The 21603-nt window shown below is 39.3% G+C and overlaps 1 protein-coding gene across 6 annotated transcripts in view; it reads left to right on the top strand.

Annotated features, from left to right (window-relative positions):
• Positions 1 to 5885: 5885 nt before the first annotated feature.
• MLIP (muscular LMNA interacting protein) overlaps positions 5886 to 21603 on the top strand; it is a 106364-nt gene continuing 90646 nt past the window's right edge. For all 6 annotated transcript variants that reach the window (XM_088053848.1, XM_014263353.2, XM_088053849.1 and 3 more), the window contains exon 1: positions 5886 to 6041. In XM_088053848.1, coding sequence (XP_087909974.1) covers positions 5979 to 6041 — 63 coding nt within the window. In that variant the 5' untranslated portion in view covers positions 5886 to 5978. The remainder of the gene's footprint in view (positions 6042 to 21603) is intronic.

Raw genomic sequence — 21603 nt, 5'->3', positions numbered from 1 at the left:
ACAAATTGTCCTGTACACCAGTTTTCAGTCCTTTAATTCTCTTCACTGCTATTCAGGTTTCTAATGCATTTTAAGCTGTTTAAGAAGAACCATTTGGGACTGTTCTTTATTTGGGGTTCCACGGTGCTGCCTTAAATCAGAGGTGCGGTCTGGCCCTGCCAAATTTGAATGCCATGACTTTCTTTTCATGTACATTAAGTGTGCATTGATGTTTTTTATGATGCTTATACAGTGTATTTTCCTGTAAATACAATATAGCACAATCCAGTAACCTGGTAAATCCTCATCTTTTATTCACTTTCTTGAGAAAGATTTCTCAGGTGATTATTCATATATAACTTCAATGAATGCTGTTAGCTGACTTTAACAGAATTAGAAAGTTCCCAGGAGGGTATGGCTGTCACAAAGAGAACAATATCCTACTAACAAAAGGAATATTTTACTTTGAAAAGATGGACTTGCACTAACACTATGCTATCAGGTTAATGGCATCCACTTTGTTTTTTTATTATCTTATGCATCTGCATTTTAATTGACAATAGCAATAGGAATATTAAGCTAACTTAATTAATTTGCAAAAATAAGCATTATCTTAGAATCTGCTATGACTGTAATATTAAAGACATTATTAATGTGCGTAAAGCATAGGCTTAAATGATATTGATAAATGAAATTATATTTAAAATATTTGTTTCCCATCTCTTCCTCCAAAATATACAGGGTTCTTGCACCAAGACTTAATGTTTGATCAATGCATGTTGCAAATACATCAATCTCAGAACCCACAAATGCTTTGGCACTATAGCTAGTAATGTGCCATTTACTATTACTTTATTGTGTCTTACTAGACTGCAAAAAACTCCCCTCAGCTATTGTAAATCAGCCCTAGATTGGAGAACAAGTTGTAGTTGAAAACTAGTAAAATAAGAGTTCTGTTGAGAAATTGGTATTTTCTTCCTTTTTACTTCCCATGCGCAAGCATTTGCTTTAGATTCTTCATTAGATCTTGGAAATCAAAACATTTGCTATCAAAATGACAAGCTTTTAATCAAATGCTGTCGCCATTCAGATAACTTTTAAACACTGAGATTTTTATCTGTCCTTTTTCTCTGATTTTCAAGGCATATTTCATATTGCATTGTTGAGAATTTTGCTGTGAGTATAAACTTAGAGTGGTAACACTCTCTATGGACATAGAGGTCTACAAAATATATCAGTCAAAGCCTATGCTTATTCAAGCTTTGATTAAGAAGAAACAAAAACAGTGGCAGATGATTGTTTTGCTCTGCTCTGTGAAAGAGGGGAAGAGGTAAAGGTCAGATGCTGGTGTCCTTATCAGCACTGGGTAATGTCACTTTTGAGGTTTGGCTGCTTGATAAGAATGGGCAGAGACGGAAGGTGGAGAGCCTCAGTAGGAGCTGGTCTGTTAATGACAGTTCATATCCTGTACCCTCATTTCCTGCTGACCTGGGAGGTGACTAGAGAAAGCTACTTCCTATGCTATGGAGCAGTCACTTGGTTTTTGGGAGGAATGGACTTCTCATTCTTAACTGCCACATCATTTAAAAGATAGATATGAGAATATATAATGCTTTATTAATGTATTTAATTAGCCCCATCCATCATTGTGGAGGAAGGCATGGCAAACAGTACCAATCCATGTGGGAGGGAAGACTTCTTTTGGTGTGTAACTAATCTATTGATGTATATTTTACAACCCAGGAAAATTTGGTTGGCTGGGATATAACAATAACATTCAGGGACATCATGTATATAGCTGAAACAATGGATATCTGACAGAAAAGAAGTCTATTGTTCCATTCTTACCTGTACTGCTGGAGGACAGTAAATGTAGGACCTGGCCAGCACAAGGATAGTCCACTTTAAAACAATTGACTTAAAAGACCTGGCAAGAGAAGAACACACATACAGCTTCCATGGACTGCCATGTCAGAAAAGGCTCTGAGCTCTTGGAATCAATTTATCGTAATGTTGCAATAACCCTCTTTGTTTTCAGCCTCAAACAAAGAAACATCTCCCTTTGGAGAGTATTTGTCAAGGAGCCATCTCCTCCCTGTACGTGACATGTAGGACTCTGCTTCCTCATGCAAAGCAGAGGCTTGTGTTGCCTGTGCTGTTTTCCTTTTTCCACACCTGCTATCTTCTGCTCTGTGAGTGTTTGCAGAGCCAGCGGGGTGGACCAGGGAGTGACAGCAGCAGCTGTTGTGTGCTGCAGCAGGAATGTGGACCCATCTCTCTTGAGGATCAGCTTCCCACCCTTGGCTCCTGGCTGCCTGGAAGGTAAGCCCGCTTCATACGCTGTCTCTGTAGCTCTGTCATGCTCTTCATTTCTGCAGGGATCCTGCCATGGAATGCCAGCTAGAAATGCTGCTGGGCGTGTGCATGTGACCTTGGGTGCATGTGACCTGGGGTAACGTAGGGAATGCTTGCTGGCAGGGCACACTGGGGCTGAGAGAAGGGTGAGCACCAGAAATGACCTGGAAATCTCAGCTTGTGCCATCTGCTGGACTGGCAGTTACAAGTAGTGAGGCAGTCTACTGAGTTTTGTCCTTGTTCCTTTCAACTTTTTGATTGAAGTGTGGGACAGAAACGCTCTCCACATTAGAGCTTTAAAAGTCACTGTGAGAGTAATTTCTGTATTAGCTTTAGAGTTTTTAACTGGTAAATGCGACTTACATAGATGGTTTTCAATTGAGTATAGTCTCATTGACCAGATTGGGGGTGGAATTAATACTTCTCTTGAATTCTTATGACGTGTCTGCTACTGAGCAAATAAAAACTACAGGCTTAGGACAGCAATAGTGCAGATATGTGACAGCTGAGAGTGACACACAAACGTCATGGTAGTCACTTGCTTTCTTCTCCAGGAACAGGAGATCAAATAAGCACAGAAAACACATCTGTTTAAACGCTCTATTTACACAATACTGTTATTTGGGATATTCAGCAATTGCATCTTACAACAAAGTCCATAGCCCTGTCCTCCATCAGCTTCTTCTCTTGGCCTTGTGTTTTTTCTCTTCTCCTGCTCTGAGAAGAGAAACAGGTGTCAAGAGATGAGTAACTAATAAAAAGAAGCAATTGGAAATAGCACAGTAATTTAGGCAATGTCTAGAACATGCTTTTTACTTAGCACCTGTTTGCTATGTTTCCCCTTGCAAAGTAAAACAGGAAATACACAGTTACTAACAGTGTCTCGGAAAGTTCTTGCAGTAGCATAGTAGAATAACTATTGTCTATAATAGTATTTCTCTGTAGGAATAAGAAATGTACTCTCATGATTATATAAAACCAAATTCTCAGATGGTTAGGATCATGGTGTTTCCTCAGGTTTAGTGATGAAATGCCAAGCTGAGCAAGGTGTGGTAGATAATAAGGTGATGTCAGCTTTTCTATGCTATCTCCTGGGTCCTTATATAATAGCATTCAGGCTACAGAAGAGCTCTGCATCCAGTGTTTCCTGGGCTCCTTGATTTTAGTGTGATGGCATGAAGCTTGGTGTCATACTCTCTTGCATTCATAGCCTTTTTTTCATGTTCCCATCTCCAATGAAGTTTGCTCCAACTGCCTTGCACGGTCAGCAGTATGATGCATCCAGAATATAAATTTCCATTCATGAGAAGTGGAGATTCTCAAGTGAATACTGTTAGGTGCTGTTACAAGAATGTTAATGGGAAACCCACTTGTGAAACTACCTACTCTCATCACTATCTTATGTTAAAATTATTGGGTACAGCTCACTACATAATCAATTCCTTGTGTCTTTCTGTAGTGATTGTTTTTGATGTCAAAGGGTGATCTTACACATGAAAACAGTATTAGGCCCTGCAAGTAATAAACATAATTGAAGATTAAGTTTTGGGGCAGTTAGGATCAGTGCTAGGTTACACACAGCATAAACACCAGATAAGAATCTGCCATTGTTTGCTTGCTTGCCTACATCTTGAGTCCTGCATTGCTGGTTTCTTGCACCACTGAGAGCCTGCTCTGTTACCAACATGCATATGTGTTCCCCAGCACAAGGAGGAAGTGATTCCCCTAAGAGCTGAAGTATGGAAGCCTGCTGACATCCAGGGTCTGCCAGTTACCAGAGGGATAGGGCTGCCAGGGCACCGAGCCACAGAGGTGAATGTGCCCCGCTAAGATGCTTCTGTTCTTGTCTGTCATTTAAAACCATTGCAAATGGACAGATTAAGGAAGCTGGAGGGGCACCACAGGAATGGTCAGTAATGTAAGCAGCAGCATAGTGCAAGCGCTGTTTGAAGCCCACTGAAGATCTCTTTTGAGGTATTTAAGTGCTGCAAAGCCATTATGAAGTCCCTTGCCACAGGGATAAGTTTCAGCCTCACAAAAAAGATTATGGAGATGTGAACTTATTACTGTTTGACTTTCCATTGAAGAGTAGAGACCTGCAGCTTTTCTTGGTCACAGCATTTCCAGGAGACACAATGGAAGTGTATTTTTACTTCATGACATCAAGCTCATATTTTTTCCCTCTACTACAACAGCCCTTGCAGATTTGGCTGGTCCTTTGCATTTGCCGTACCATGTTTACTCTTCTAATGGCTGTCTTACACGTCTAAAAACACAGGTAAAAAAAGACTAAAGAAAAACAGTTGTCACTGAAGTAACTTTTTGTTTATTCTGAAGAATGTATCAGAACAGGAACAGTCTAAAGTTTCATCAGCTTTTCATATGTAAGGTATATAGACTGTTGGGAGATGACTGGCTACCTTTTCTTCCTATCCAAGGCTCTAAAGACCATGTGAGTATAGCATCTATCAAGAAACATGCAGAAAGGAGTATGCCTAGTTAGGACTGTTGAAAAGTGATAGATGAAAAAGAGTTAAATATTTATTTATTCATTTATCCTATCTGCTTATTCATCTATTTTACATGAGTGTCTTCTTTTACCAATGTGTTGTCAGGAAGAGGTGGAAAGGATGTGTATTTACTAGGGATTTAGTGAGATGCCTAAACAGCCAGTTTTGCAGCATGTCTAACAAACCACAGATTACCAGAGAGCACGTTCTTGTTTAACAGTAGCAGACATTTTCTGTGTTACCCTGTGTCTTCATGCTTCCCCTTCCCTTGCTCTGGTACATGCAGAGCCAGCCCTGTGTGTGAACCACACCTTTGACAACATGAGCCCAGTTGATGTGGCAACAGAAGGGTGTGTTGTAAACCTTGGCATCCCCAGCAGAGCTGCTGAGAGGTTCCTCAGCCCTGCAGTTTCTAATATTGGCCTTCTGACTTTATCGCTGTGAATCAGAGCCAGGTTATTCTTCAACAAACTAACTCCACAACCACCCTCGTATGGCTGTCAGCTCCAAGTTAGATTCTTCACAGTGCCTGCTGGAAGTTTAGCAGTTATTCCTGCATTGCAAAAGTGCAAGATGTTGTTCTGATATTAGGATTAGAGAGTACTCTCTGCTTGAGGGAATATCGGGCTAGCTCAACCCCAAACACTCAACAGGGAAAGACCAATAGTTATGGTAAAGCACTGTTTTAAAGTGTTTTTCTGTACACTTTGTCTTGACATAGCACATATGGTACTAGTGAATTATATTTGTTATTTTGCTTGCTTAATAATCTCTGTGAACTGAAGTTAGTGCTACTGAGACATAGCTTTTACTTTTCATGGACATTTTCAGTATGAGCTTTTGGGATAGAGGAGAGCGAGAGTGAATGGGACTGGTAACCAAAACCCATGCTGAACAATTTGCTGTGATACCAAACCAATGTTTATTGTTATCAGAGGCAGCTGTCTGCCCTCTCTCCACACTTCTATTTGTGGATTTTCAATGGCTATAAATGGAAACACACGCTGACCAGAAATCACCACAGCGCTCCTGATACTTTTCTCTCCTGACTCCAAAAGTACAGGGATATCTAACATGTAGTCAGGTTGAATCACTTCTGCTCAGGATATTAGGTGATTTTTATTCCCCTGGGAAATGGAGTTAGGAAAACATGAAAGCAAAGCCTCAGGAAGAGAAGCTTTAGAGAAAAACCAAATGGTAAGATATGTTGAAAAATGTTTAATTTTTTTAAAATGTAATTATAAGCAGGAAAAAGAAATAATCCATTGTACTTTATAGGAATATTTTCTGGCTTCCTTTAACCACTGACCTTGAAGATTAAAACTTCATTCATGCATATTAAATTAATCATGACAGTATATTTCTGTGGAAATTATGGAACTTTGTGAATGCATTTTGTATGCATGTGAAATGCAAAAACTGAAATCTGGTTAAACTTTGCTCTGTTGTCATAACCCAAACTGATAGCAAATATCAGTGGTTTTCTTGTATTTTTCTTAAGGGACTATATCTTCATACATTATGTTCCATAACTTTAAATCAGTAAATGGCAGAAGAAATTGATTGTGACTGGAATGAGTTTGAAATTTACTGAAAAGAGGTGTGACCAAAACAACTTATTAAGAAAAAGTAAAAACAGTCAAAACACAGCTTATTCCTACTTAGATAAGACTTGCAATGCAATTTATAATTTGCCTTGCATTAATGAGGTTTTTTCCTTGATATCACAAAAAGGGCAGTTTATTCTCAGCTTTGCAAAGCTGTGAAGAAACGTGTTCATCACTCTTGCTAAGAAGCAAATTAGCACTGAATTTTTTAGCACTTAAATGGTGGTGTTGCATCGATTTGGTTTCATAGTGGGCCAACTTTTACTCCTGTTTAATCACAATATTGGCCTCTACCAGCCTCAGTTAAGTTAGTTTTGGCAAGCATGTGTTAGTTAACAATTTTCAATACTACTTTGCCAAGGCAAGGTGCATTGGATAGGAAATAAGGAAAGCACTGAAACTGAAAGTTATGACCTGGTCTTACTGTACTTTTTCTTGCAAAAAGCAGTATTTATCTAAAGAGTAATATCTGAAAGAGCATTGCTAAAGCTTCAGCATTAAATTCTAATGGTAATGTTATTCTTTTAATAGTTCATTTTCTCATTAATTAGTGAATTAATTATTTAGACAGTGACCTCCTTTTCAATTTGTGGTTGATATGTAAAATATAAGGAAAACTTTTCAAAATTAAAAACAAGTATAAAATCCAGTTGATCTTCAGGGAAGGTTTCAAAGGAAACCTCATGCATACAGAAAATATATAGCAATGTAATCAGCCAGTTGGTTATGTAATTGCAGACCATATCCTCATGCAAAAAGAATTGAGCAGCCAACCTTAAGTAAGGCTTTTCCAAAATGCAGAGTGCTTCATTTGGAACACTAATGATCTGCTGATGACCTTTTCTGTGTGCATCATTTACTAATTTTAAGAATAGCAAACTGGAGCAAACAGGGCCCTCACTGATGGGAGCCATGCTAACACCCATGTCAGGTCACACACTGTTTAGTAGTTTCAAAACTAAATCCTCCCAACACGTTGAGCTGAGAGTGTCCCATAGCAGTGGCAGGTCACATTCTTGTGGATGCTCATCGAGGGGATAGAAATGCCTTGGCTCAGGGGGTTTCACAGCACTCTGTTGACAGTGGAGGATTGCCTCGGCTCCATGCTGGTCCTCCCAGCCCTTTCTTTCCCTGTCCCCTGCCAGCTGAGCCCCAGCCTCCTCTATGTCCCCTGTCAAACTGTCTCTGCCTATTTAATCTTAATGCCTTTCTTTCTGTTTGTTAGATTGATTTCCCTTTACTCCACATTTTTTTTCCCTAGTTTTGTATCTCTGGATTTTTATTGATTCTGCCCTTTAGTCTTTGTTACATGCAGGTCAGGTCAACTGACTGCACGGGAGCAGTGTCAATCTGTTGTACAGATACTACTTGTATATGCTGTTGTTGATGTCTGTTCACATATTTAACTTCAGCAGAGCAAATATACACCATTTCATATTCTGCTTCCTCCTCCTGTGCTGCCTTTTTTTGCTTCACCTCAGTAGCAAACTCTCTGTTGTGCCACACTGTTGTCCTGATAAGTCTTGTATTCCTTGAATCATGTACAAGTTTACCTCATAAGCTTGTATTCCTGAGTCATGAACAGTCTTGCATGTGTAAGAGGTTGTTTTCAAGGACATGATGGCTTTCCCAAGTTCCCTGTGTTTCCAAGTTGCTTTCTACAGTATTGCACTTACCAGCTCCTGCATAGGCTGAAGTCAGTTTTCCTAAAGCAGAGGGTGTGTGTTTTGGTATTTATCTTCCTCAGTTCCCCTCAAGGTCTTAGGCCTCACTATTTCCTAGTCACTACAGCCAAGGCTGCCACTGAGTATGGCATCTACAGCCACTTCTTCCCTGTATATGAGTAACAGATCCAGCTGTGTATGACACTGCTTGGCCCATCCTGTGCCCACATCAAGAAGCAGTCCTTGATGCCCTGCAGAAATTGTCTGCATAGTTTGAGCCATGCCATTTTGTTCTCTACAGGTGTCACAAAAGCTTAAGTCTCATGTGAAAAAACCCAAACAAACAGGGTGTGCAGTCCAGGTATTTCTTTGAGTTGTTTAAAGAAATGGTTGTGAGGAGCACTCTCCACTTCCTCACCCCTTCTATGCTGTCTGTAGCTCAGTCCCACTGTGATGTCACCCTCCCTGATCTCTCCTCTGATCCTGACCCACAAGCACTCGCCCAGCCCTGTTGTTCAACCTGTACAAATGTTCTCCACATTTTAGCTGCTGCTTCACGCAGAAATTGTCTTCTTTTCCCTGCCTTTCTGAAGAGCCTGTCTTTTGCAGCACTACAGCCACGTGAGCTGTCTCACCACATCTGTTATTTCTATAATATTGTAGTTCTGACCTATATTAATTTGTATGTGTAAGACCAATATTTAATTTGTGTGACTTGTTACAAATATTTTCTATATTTTTTCAAAAGAACAAAGCCTATGTCATCCTGAAAATACTCTGATTGTAGCATGTCAGTCAAACAGAGACCAGTTCATGCTCAGAGTCTAACAGAGAAGACAACCCCACAGGCAGTTTTTATGAAGTGGTATTGTACCTTTACATTCACTCCTTACTGTGGATGAGATAAATAATATAAAACTTTCTACCACTTCAGGCTATTTCACATAATATTTATGAAAATTATTGTTAAAATATTCTTGTCCTTGCTTCCTGGAGGAAGACTCGTCAGCCAGAATCCAGAAGAGAGTCTTTGTGTGGAGCTGACTGTGAGAATGGAAGATAATGGAGGGCCATTTTGTGAAGGGAAAATAGAATGACTCACTATAAAATGGATTGGACTAAGTAGATGGACATAGTTTTCCTTTCATAGCTTTGATAGCTCAGAAGGACACAGTAATTCTAAAGTTTCCCTACTGAAATGATGGCTCACCTCAAAAGAGTGTATTTTCATTCTGAAGTCCTCATCTCTTAATGCATATTGCCTTATTATAATTCACACTTGTCTCTTTCTTATTTGACCTCTCTTTCCCCATGAAAAACAGGACATAAACTATTTCATTTAAAATAATGTTTACATTGGTATTTTTAATGGGGAACATTTAATCTTTGTACTTTAGTTTGCATTATAAGGGTTTTTCTGTACTTTCTTCTTACATGGAGTAGCAATAAAGAATAGTTCTATAGAGAAAAGAGATCAACCGAATGGATATATGAATCAGAAAGGATGCCATGCACTCTTTGAAATGTCACTAAGGTTAGGTTTTGAATGACAGGGTTGCAGGACTCCATTCAAAGAATTAGCATTTGCTTTTCACAAACTGTATATGGGTATAGCTTGTGCAGAGCAAGGCAGTTTGGATCAAGCCTACCTAAGTGAAACAATGGTTAATCTTTGTACTCTGGTAGCAACATCAAAAGTCCCGTCAATATCAGGCCTTCTCCATGGGAAGCGTGGGAAGCAGAGATTCCTTGAAGAAGGCTGCCTATTTCCTGAAGTTTGTCACCTAAGGGAGCTCAGACAGAATGGAAGATGGTGACTAATGAGGTGATGGCAGGACCTGCTTGCAGGTTTTGTTGTTGATTTAGCAACGTGTAAACCAGGTGAGAAGCTAGTATGAGATGGGAAGGGTTTGAAAGCAGGAGATAAGGGAGCTGGGTGGAGGCTGGTGGGAGTGGGCCGGGCAGGAAGCACTGGCCACAGCCGTGTCTCCACGGAAACTCTTCTGCCAGGTCAGCCTTGCTCTTGTGCTGTGGGGGCTGGTGTCAGAGATGGCAGCACTCCTTCTGGGCTTTGGCTGTCGCTTCTTTGCCAGGAGCAGGACCCATGGCAGGGCTGTGACACACTCCCTCTGGGCATGCACCAGGCAGGTCCTGCTGGCTGCCTGGCGGCGGCTGTGGCCAGAGAGGGGTGGTAAGGCCTCCTGGATCGCCACAAGGAAGGAAGAGGAGCCCAGGAAGGGCAAGTGTTTCTTTGTGCAGATACAGGGAGTCAAACACCTGGAGAACGGGATCGTCTTTGTCACAGCAGCAAAATCCGTGGCTGAATACCAACAGAATAGCTGCGTCTGCTCGCAGAGATGAGCCGAGGCTGTGGGACACAGCAGCCCCTGAGCCACTTCTCCTGGGGGAGAGAACGAGCCTGGAAAGGTTGAGATGGGAGGATGCGGTTGCTGCTCCAAGGGAGAAACCTGGAGTCTCTGAGAGGCACGGGTCTGTAGGTTCCTTGGGTATCAGGTGTCTGTGTCCGTGCAGAGCTCAGGGTGCCCACCCTCGTATGCATCCAGCCAGGACGGTGGTGTGGGATCATGGAACAGCACTCCTAAGGTCATATGTTTCTTCTGGGAGAGAGGAGATGATGATCACTGCGTGTGAGGGTGGCAGGGATTCTGACGGGGAGAAGCACAGTGATACAGGCGGAGTGCAGAACACACAGGTGCCTCGGCAGGTTACACACCATGAGAAGCCGATGGCACGTACACAGAGGCCCGACACACACGCCTCCTCCTCTCTGCCTGTTCTCTCCCCTGGCAAAGGACAGGCTGCTAGACTGCCAGCTTACATTCAAGTCAGAGAGTAAAGGTGAGAGGTAAAGTGAGTTTTTAAGTCTGCTTTCTTCACTGGTTTATTTTGCACCTTGACTTTTCTACTTCTGTCTCCTGTAAGAACACACCTAGTCACAAAAGAAAGTCCTAAAAATACATCACCTGCCCAAATCCTTTCCTCAATTTGATAATTTGGTGCTAAAGTTTGAGTATTGTGCTCATCTCATGACATACGAAATTAAATAAACACAAAAGTATAGAGTCGAGAAGGTTTTATATGTGTATATATTTGAATAGTTCCTGTTTATGTAAGAGGAAGGTTTTTGTTCTTGCTGTGGAGGGTGTGTGTGACCCCCTCTTGGAGATTTTGTCATGTAGCTGAGTTCAAGAGGGCGAGCTGACACACTTTGAGCGTTTTGTACTACTTTGTTCTAAATTACAGCAGCTTTGGCAAAAAGGGTTGCTTCAGAAGAGCCACTTTCAAATAACCCAGAGCCTTGTAGATCAGGACCGAGGCTTTGTAGTTGCTACAGCAGTAAGATCCTAACATGGTGGCAATTGCATCTTGCTGTACAGGTATAGGAAAGTGACCAAGGCAGAGCTTCAGCCAGAAGATCAATGTTTCCTCTTGCTTACCTAGAGGTGCATTCCTGCCCCACTGTGTGGAGGCATGGATTACTTCAACAAGCAATCACCCAGAAGGAGGAGGAGGGAATAAACTTGGAGCCTACACATAGCAGCATATTTTTAGCACTGTTGATGTGACATTAAACAGGACGAAAGAAAGTAGGAAGCACTGAGTCTTGGTCTTGCCCTTCTTTCTAATCCTGTCACTGGGGATAAATGCAATGACAAAAACAAGCTGCCTTTTCTTTAGGCTAATGCCAGTCTTACAGAGTCTTACAACTGCTGGAACATTTGAGGTAGGCTTTGGTTGTATCAGTGGGAAAAGAACTATCTTGGAGTGGTGTCATCAGTGCATTTTTGATTGGCGGTTATGTGAAACAATACCATATATTATCACACAGGGGTTCAGAAGAGGAGTGCAGCAGATTCCTGCAGGGTCTTGAACGCTGTGGTAAAAGAGGGTTTTCATGAACAAGTAGCAATTGCCTGTTTTAATGTTTTGGGGTGAGGAAAGATAAAAGTCCCTGCAACAGTTGGATCAATTGCTGCCATAAAGTGACAAAGGGCAATTCAAGTGATTGAATTTTGGGTGAGGCATCAAGAAAAAGAGTGTTAGTATGGAGAGACAGCCCATGTTTATTAATTAAAGCGGTTCTGGGAAATGGTTCTAGGCGTGAAACTCTCTAGAAATCAGTTAAATGGAAAGGTTTTTCTGTGGTGTGCTATTGGTTTGATACTTCCCTGAGTGATACCCGGGTATAACCTGAGAATTATGAGTGAGAGACTATTTCCAGAAATAGGTTTGGCTATGGAGACTGTTATTTAGAAAAAACCTATTTTTTTCTAAAGATATTCCTCAGGAATGTGTGAGTTTATAGGTCATACTTGTGATGATGTTCACTGTCTACTGCTGCTGCTCACACTGAAATTGAGAATGAATTCTAGGAAAAGCTCCTTCATTAGAAGTATAGGGCAGCACTGGAACAACCATGGAATTTGTAGACTATCCACTCTGGGAAATTTTCAGGAGTTAACCATATGAAATCATGGTCTTGCTTTGGTAGTAGTCTGATTTTGAATCCATATGCTGGAGTGGATGATTTTTGGAGGTCCCTTCCAAACATTAATTTTATTTTGAAGCTACACTATAGCATTTGACATGAAACATGCTAATAGCTTTTCCCATCTGCAAATCTAACACATTTAGTGTGGATACATAATGAGACTGTACTTATCATTAAGGCATCCTCATCCCAACATTTTAAGCCTAATGTTTTCAATTCACTGTTCTTTGAATTCTGAAAGCACTCAAAAATAGAGTGGCAGCATTAAATCTTTTGCTTTTGTATGAATTCCAGAAAATAGAGATTTTTGTGGTTTAATCCCAGACAGCAATTAAGTACCTCACAGTTGCACCCTTCTTCCCCTTCCCCACCCCACATTGTGGAGCAGAATAAAAAAAAATTGAAACTTGTGGGTAATCAGCTCCTCCTGACCAACTCCTCCCAGTTCATATACTGATTATGGTCTTCCTTGATATGGCTCGTATCTTTAGCTGGTTCAGGTCAGCTCTCCTGACCATGCTCACTCCCAGCTTCTTGCTGGGAGTATATATTGTATATATTATATAAATATACCTGCTCCCTGGCAAAGCGAGGGAAACTGAAAAGTCCTTGATTTAGAGTAAACACTAGTTAGGAAAAACTGAAACATCAGTGTGTTACTAAGAACTGTTTCCCAGCTGAAACCAGGACAAACTACTTTACAATGCACAGAATAAAAAGAGAGGAGCGGTTAATGAAAGGGATAAAGAAGGTGGATGTTAATGAAGCTGGACTTGGAGGACAACATGCATGTGGTGTCCCACCCTTAGGGGGAAGGGAGCACCCAAGATTCACAGATGCCTGTGGTCAAAAAGGAGCAACAAAAGTCAGAGTCTGCAAAAACTTGTAAAGTTTTATTAGTAAATTATATATGTCATGGAAATGGGAATTTATGGCATAAACACACTACAGTGGATTTTGAGTAAGGAGTAGGGTGAAAGAGGAGGGAGAGATTAAAGAGAGGGAGAAAGAAGGAAAAAATGAAAGATTACCGCCTGGCTCCAGCATCAATCCTGCTGATGGGGTGTCCAGGGTTCTGGATCATGTGTGCCTGGATTTTGTGGGCGTATGTTTTTATTGACAATTTTTGCCCATTCTGGAGCTAAGTGTCTTATCTATGTAAATTCGCTGTCACATGCAGTTCATTCTTCTAGATCCTTCTGGAAATGGGTTGGAGGGTGTTGGGGGTCTTTGGTAGTGTTGATCCACCTCTACTGGGTCAGCCTTTTGTTGGCAGCCCATTCCTGCTTCTAGACCTCATTCCTGCACTTGTGCTGCCCTGTGTTTGCTTACCTCCAGAAACTAGAACAGGGATGTTTATCCCAGAAAAGTGCTGCCCTACCTCAGTGTGGTCTGCTTCTCCAGTCTCATTAAGTGAGGCATCAAGCTTCTTTCAAGTGATGGTTGCTTACTTTCATTTCTCCTTGAGAAGAAGATTCCACTGGATAGGGAGAAGCAGGAGTAGGGTACCTTATATTTCACTTTTCAAGCATATAGTCTGCTGCACTGAGGTTGGCAAAAGCAGGCTGAAGAAACACAAACTATGTGTGAATGAGTTTGTGCTGCAGACAAATGGTAAGGCACTGGTGAGTACCTGCCACTTCCTAACAGGATGGAAAATGGAGCATTGCCTGATGGTCCTTAATTTCTAGGGCCATCCAAAATGTTTCCTTCCTGTTGCTTCTCTTTTAGAGGGAAGCAATACCCTAACCCCAAAGTTCTGTGTATCAAGGAAGTAGAACTTTAACTCTTGATTGAACATGAAGGCCATGCAGGAAACCTTTCTGCATTTAATGCTTTGTTTTTGAAAGTTAACTGTTACCTTTTTTGAAAGAACTGATGGTGACCTGTAGTACTTATTGCAAAATATTTTCTGATGGAAATTTTACTATATTAATACCTTCCTGGTAACAACAATCCATTCTTGAGGAAAGGAACAAAACCAGTTTATTCTTAAAAATACAGCTGTTGCTAATGATTTTATATAAAAAGAATGTTTGAAAAAGATCATTAGATTTTTCAGCCTCAAGCAAGAATTAGTTTAATATTCTTCTTTAGTAAATACACTTTGAAATATATCCAGATCAAACCTGAAACGTCAACTGAGTTAAGTGATAATCAGACAAACAGAAATTCTTAGCAAAGCTCCTGAGTCAAAACTCAGCTCTCTCAGTATGAGACAACAAAAGCAAAATGCAAAGTATTTGTATTTAAAATTCCATCAGAGGAAAGGAGATGATTTGTCTTTCTCTCTGCTTTTCTTTAATAGATCATGTTTTCACTAATGTGATGAAACAGATCTCTATTAAAAATATGGCAGCTGTCCTTACAGCAACCTTATTTACAATCTTTTAGGTGAATTGATACTGATATTTACATATTAAAAAAAAATTCAAAGAAAATGTCAGGGAGAGAAGAAGTTAAATCTAACCAGAAAGATTTTCTTTTTTTCTTTCAATTTTATTCTCAATAACAATATATTCTAGTTTACAGTGTCATATTCTGAGAAAGAAAGTATGTGCTGAAGGATTATAATGATAAATGATTCCTGTAATGACTTTCATTTCTTTCCCAGTTTCTAAGGCTTAGAAGTCAGGGCTGTGAGCCTCCAACCTTGCCAGTGACTTGTGGTGACACAGTGCTACATCGTGTGATGGATTGCCTGGTGTTTTTAGAGACTCCAGTGCACTTTAAAGTTTGGGAAATAGGATCATGGGAGCAAATTTAATTTTCACTTTATTTGCTTTGTTTTATTTATAAGTGTTATGATAAAAGTATCAGTAGCAGGGTAACAGGCTATTTCTTTGTTCTCCAATGGTGATTTTGCTTAGGAATCACCATCACCAACTACATCAGGATACAATGGGATCTGAAAAAAAAATAGTTACCCCCAGTGGTATTACAAGTAAAATGTGGTAAAATAAAACCTAATATTTCATCCTATTTCCAATTGAATATTTCTTGCCTTTTTTCAGAGCATGTGCTTGTTGACATATGCAGAAAATCTAAGTCAAATAGTTGAGATGTCCAAGAAAGGGAAAGTTGGCATTTCCACCCTTCAACAGGCAGTCATAGGGATGTGTCCAGAAAATGGTTCTGCATACTGTAAAGTGCTCTCAGAAACTACCCCCTGGCAGCAAGTGTGTGGGTAGCACTCTCCAAGTTTCTAGGGACAAATTAAACCAGTGTATTAAATGCAGCTAAATTTGTAGATATTAGTAATTTTTAAGAGTTGTAAATGATCAGACCAGTTGACTTCTAGGAGCACTGCCTCTGTGAAGTGCTCAAGTACTGCAGATGTGAGTGTAATGTAAAAGTATGGAAGTAATTTTCATGATGTTCTGGGCAGTGTAAGGCAGTGTAAGGGAGGAGTGTGAGATTGGGCATTGCAGAATTAGGATGTGCTTTGACACATGCTGATGTAGATTTTCAGAATATACTTCAGTGTAGCAATATTACATATTCCTCAAAATTCAAATCTTATTTGAAATGTTGACCCCCATTATTTGAAATGTTGACCCCATAATTGATGACCCTGAAGGGATCTCTTAGCTGTTTCTATGTTGGAGTTTCTTGACAGGAAACTCTATTAATAACAGAATTACTTATATTCTGTTATATTTATTGTGTATTGTTGATTTCTTATAAAACATTATTTGTCTATGAAATTGTATACTAGAATGTTCTAATTAATGTTCTTGTGTTCTGTTTTTATTACTATTTTTCATACAAAATCTTACAGGTTTAGATGTTCCTTCATTTATGCAAGAGATAGTTGTCTTCTTTCAGGCTCCTTAAACAAGAACAATTTGTTCCAATAATGGAATTATATTTGAAATAATGGCTTTTGCATAAAACATAAATAGTTACAGTAGTTATCTCACTGGGCTATCTCAGGGTGGCAGTGATTTGGTTTGATAGCTGCTTGTCTTCCTTTATAAGCAGAGAGATTGTCTTATATTGTAGCTACCCTATTTTTGATGTCTGTGAGAGGGTACAATTCTAAATGGATAGCCAGCAGCTTACATGTGTATTCCAAGAATTTATCAAATTTTCTTTGCATATAAATGATTTATATGTCACATAAATGACTTAAAATATATTTAGGTCCATTCAAAAGCAAATAACCACTTTTAGTCAATGCCTGAGTGAGAAGATGATGATTTTCCAGTAAATCTGTTGTTACTTACATGTGTATGTCTTCTAGCAAGCAGACTATATTATATGTAAAGTAGTGATCTGTGTGGCATGTCTGAAACAGTGTCCTACAGAAGAACAGATGCCAAATAGTGAAGAAAAGTATTTTTGTATTTGCAGATGTGGGATATGCTGGTATGGGACAGAATTTGCAGCAGAAATGTGAAGGGAGTTTGTAAAACCAGCTTTCACTTTTGCAGCAGAACGCAAAGGTATATTTAGCCTTATTGGATGCTTCTGAGTTCAGTACACCAGCTTTTGCTCTCAAAAGAGGAGACCAGGACTTTTTCAGAGTGTGAGTGTGCCTGCTTCTGAGAGAACTGGGCCATTCTGGGAAGTATCCTAGCCAAATATTCTTTTTTTACACCTGGGAAGTGGAGGAAATTGTGAGAGGGACTTTAGTACTCCATTTTAGTGAACATAAAAGGAATCAGATAATATTTGAATTCCAAATGATTCTTTTGTAAAACAGTGGAGAATCTGAATTATTGCATAATTATTAATAATATTTGCATCACCATTAGCATTACTAATATTGTCATTTTCTATGATGTATGTTGCAATTTCACCAATGAATCATCTACAGCAGCTTTCAGCTGCTCTTCCAGCTCAAGGTTAGGAGTAACCAATGACTGACATGCAGAACACACTGCACATGCTATTGTATACTAAATTCTTCACATGAATTCTTTGTAAATGTCTTTTAAGTTCAGATGTTTGTTTTAAATTGCTATTGAATATGTGGAGAAAGCAAGAATTCAAGTGATCTTGAAGTAATCTTCAGAAGACTGTGACCAACTTATTTTTTCCCATCTGATACATGAATAAATATCCCAAACAAATTCTGTTGAATTTGTTGAATCCAACAAATAGTTCTCTAATTAAATGTGTTTAATTTAAAATATGTAGATTTCATAAACAGAAAGTTATTTCCATAATTTACAATGTTTTTGTGCTGGAAAATGAGACATGTTTTAAAGCAGTTTTAATGAAGTTTTAAGACCATAATTATATGAGTTTAAAATGTTTTCTGTGCTGTTGCATTCATTTCAGAGGAATGAACATATCTTACAGAAAAGAAAGTACATTTATATCTCTTAGCTGTGTGTTGAAATGAGTTAGAATTTTGCTGAAGTGACTGGCTAGGTATTACATGGAATGGCAAGTACTCAAGGTATTTGGGAATATTAACCCACAAATAAATTGAAAGACACTTTTTAACTTTTAAAATAGACACAGAACAATAAATTATATATCAGTGAAGTTTATTTGCACCAGGTGAGTTACTTTTCAGATTTTTTTATTGTGTTATCACCTCTTAATTCCACATTTTTGTCTCTTTACTATGGTGTGTCAGCCCTGCCTGTCCTCCTCCAGATGAACAGCAACGCGCCGCTGTCAGAAACGCCTCTGGTGCCTGGTTCCATAATGTGGCTTTTCCTGAGCATGGCGTGCTGCCTGTCAGGAGATGTGCTCTGTGGTACCCAAGGAATAAATCCCAGTCTGGCTATGGGTGTGAGATGAACATCCAGGTGGACCAAGGAAGTAAGCTTTGGGATAAGCAACGGTGGTAGCATGAGAACCTAAGGATGTTTTATCCCCATATTTAGGCACATGGCAGTTTACAGATGTGGAAAAAGGGACGAACACTGAGTGGAGGAGGAGTAGGGGTTGAAAAGTTGAACCTGGGAGAACCTTTGAAGCATTAGTGCTATTTTGAGATACTAAGTTGGTTTTGGTGGCGAGTTTCAGCACTCCTGAAGCAATGGGACTTAGCAAAATCATTTTACTCTCTGCTGTTTGTCAGTAAAATCAGTGCTGCAGGGAAAAGTACTGGTGAAGTAAAAAGTGGGGTGAATCTGGGGGGCTCTTTGCACTCATTGGTGCTGTGGCAAAATGTGGCATGTACCACAAACCTTTTTAGTACTTCACACCACAGACGTGGTTGTAATACACACATTAGACAAGACTTGAGAAGAAAGCTGATAATAAGACAGGAGAGTCAGGGAGTCCTAAAAGTTATTAAAAGAAGGTGGAGAAAAAGCAATAGGAGTCTGAAATGGGAGAAATGAAAGAAAAGTGAAAAAAGGTAATTACTTTTGAAAAATGAAATAAAAAAAGACTACAAGATGGCAGGAGCGAGAATTAAATAGATATGTGTGAATTAAAGAAGTTCAAGAAACATGGGAATAGAGATGGATAATGAAAAATAGGGGATGTGTTGGGCTGAATTTTCAGCCAACTTATCTTTTAATAATTGATGTATGAGTAGCTGTATTTTATTTGTCAATGTAATAATTCCATCATTTGTACCTACTATTAAGTTTCCTCACCGTTCTGGTAAATGATTGTATAGAATTCACAGATAACTTGGGAGAACACCTGTAAATAGCTTCTACATATGGCTTAACATCAGAAACTCCCTCTGCTAATATATTTATAGCAACCCTTCCCATCAGTGAAGTGATTCTCCCAACATCTGTTATTTCCCCACTAGACACTTATAAGCCTCTTCCATAAAAAACTTTAGTTGTGTTTTTTCACATATTACAGGATATCAGTAAGGAGACTAAAACCTTGTTGCTGTTGCATTTTTCTTGCTGGTGTCATCAGCACAGCTTTCCATGTGGGTTGATGCTGATACTAGGGAGAAGTCTTTTCCTTCTGTACAAACACGTTTTGCCCTTGATTTCCGTACCCAAGCTTAGTTGAACTGTAAACAGTTTCCCTCCTTTCCCTCTGGCACTTTATATAAAGCACTCAACTGCACTTGTAACTCAGTCTTAACCAATTGTTTTTGTGCTGATCTATAGAAATAGAAGTAAATAGGTATACAGAAGACTTTTATATCCTGGGACTGCTGTATAACTAGAAGATTTATTTCTACTCAGAGAGCTGGAAGTGATACTTTGCGTCATATCTTCAAGTGAGAATGCTTCAGCTCTTTGCTTGATTTATTTTGCTATTATTATTTCTATGGTTAATATCTCTCCAGCATTGCAGACAATCCTCCTTTGCTGCTACTCTTTCAGTGAAGTGGTTGCCTTCTCACTTGACAGCACTAGGCAATGTGTCACATTTTTGTTTGACCTCTTGTTCTCCTGTATTTTCTGAAGTGTTTACAGGATTTGTGGCGCTCCTGCTTGCTGCACTCCAGGCATGTGAGGCAGCTGCTGTGCTCCAGCCTGGCAGGAGCTTTGGGCATTATAATAAGAATTGTCCTTTTACAGCTTTGCAGTGCTCTGCAGTCCCATGGTTGGTTCTTTATCTGAGTCTGGGGATAAATGTGTATTTTTTCAGCATTAGGAAGCCTGAAGTAATATCAGATAACATAAATTAGATTGTGCGGTTGCCCTTGTTGTTTGTGGGCTCTTACACAGTTGTATTTTGGTTCCTTTATTTCATTTTGGTTGTCTTCTGTCACTTACAGGAGCAACAAACTGACTGCTATTAATTTCTGACTTTTTTTTTTGGTTTTTTTGGCATTTGGTTGGCACCTGTTCCTCTCTGATAAATACTTAGGGCTACGACTTTGTGTGGATTTGTGCACACACCTCACTAGCAACACTCCTCCACTGATTTTGTTTGGATTGCTTCTGTGATTTAATATCCATAGGGACTGGAGTTTGCAGTTTAAAAATTTGATAACTCCATGAGAATGATTGTTGTAAGCACTGTGTATCTGGCTGTTAATACTGAGATAAATGTAAGCACTAACTGTATTTCCCTTTAGGAAAAGCACTTGCACTGTTAATTGCTAGTGCTCAGCTTCATGTGGCTCCTTTTCTACAAATGCAGCCAGTGTTGATTATATACCAATTTTTTTTTTTATTGGAAAAAACAGCAACAAGGCCCCCAAACACTTCAAATATTTTTTTAAAGCTTACTACCACAGAATACAAGTTTATCCAGACAGCTGGTTTGCATACTGATATCATCCCTATTCCTGCCTGTTATTATGGGCTCTCTATACAGGCTTGGCTGAAATAAATATAGTTAAAATTTGTGGGAAAACCCTCAAACATACACAAATCTTTTATTTTTAAAAGGATATTCTTTGAAACACTTGTAATTATTTCCTGGTTTTAGCAGCATTTTCATATTTCTATTTTAGGATGTGTGTATGTGTGTCTATTTCTACTCAGTTTTGAAATAACTAATTTACACTGATTGTACTGGAAGATAACAGTAATTCATTTTGCTCTGGAGTAGAATAGGATGAAGGGAATGGTAGTTACTTAGTGCAAAAAAATATTTATGATTCCTGTGTTTATTTGGATTTTTCACTTTTTTTTTTTTTCTCCTCCTGTGGAGTTAAAAATGCTCAAAAGAAATTGACTTAGCATAATATGACAGGGTTTTTTTCCTAACATAATTCTTTCAGTTATGTAGGAGATGTATTTAATATAAGGGATATGTGTTTCCTTCAGCTTGGCGTAAGAGTTCATATTTGGTAATACATAGGAGCAATCATTGCTGAAACACAGTAGTTAGCCTGATGGCTGATTTAAAAATAAAAGGAAAATGGGATGTTTGGACAGAAGGAAAAGAATGTCATATGTAAAATATTTTTTTCCACAAACAAGTCAGAGCTTATTTTTTGTTGCAATGATAACTCACTACTGAGCTCCAAAATATTATTGGGAAATCCCCATGTGTCTGATTCTTCAGAAAAAAAGGTGTTTAATAAGGTTTTGAGCCAAAGTTTGGTGTTTCACTGCCATAAAAAAGGGACAATG

This window comes from Pseudopodoces humilis, chromosome 3 (assembly GCF_049639895.1).
Source record: "Pseudopodoces humilis isolate 2021_Gansu_Grassland_sample_001 chromosome 3, ASM4963989v1, whole genome shotgun sequence".
Lineage (NCBI taxonomy): Eukaryota > Metazoa > Chordata > Aves > Passeriformes > Paridae > Pseudopodoces > Pseudopodoces humilis.
The sequence above is the reverse complement of the archived record's forward strand: the minus strand, read 5'-3'. Positions and strand labels throughout refer to the sequence as shown.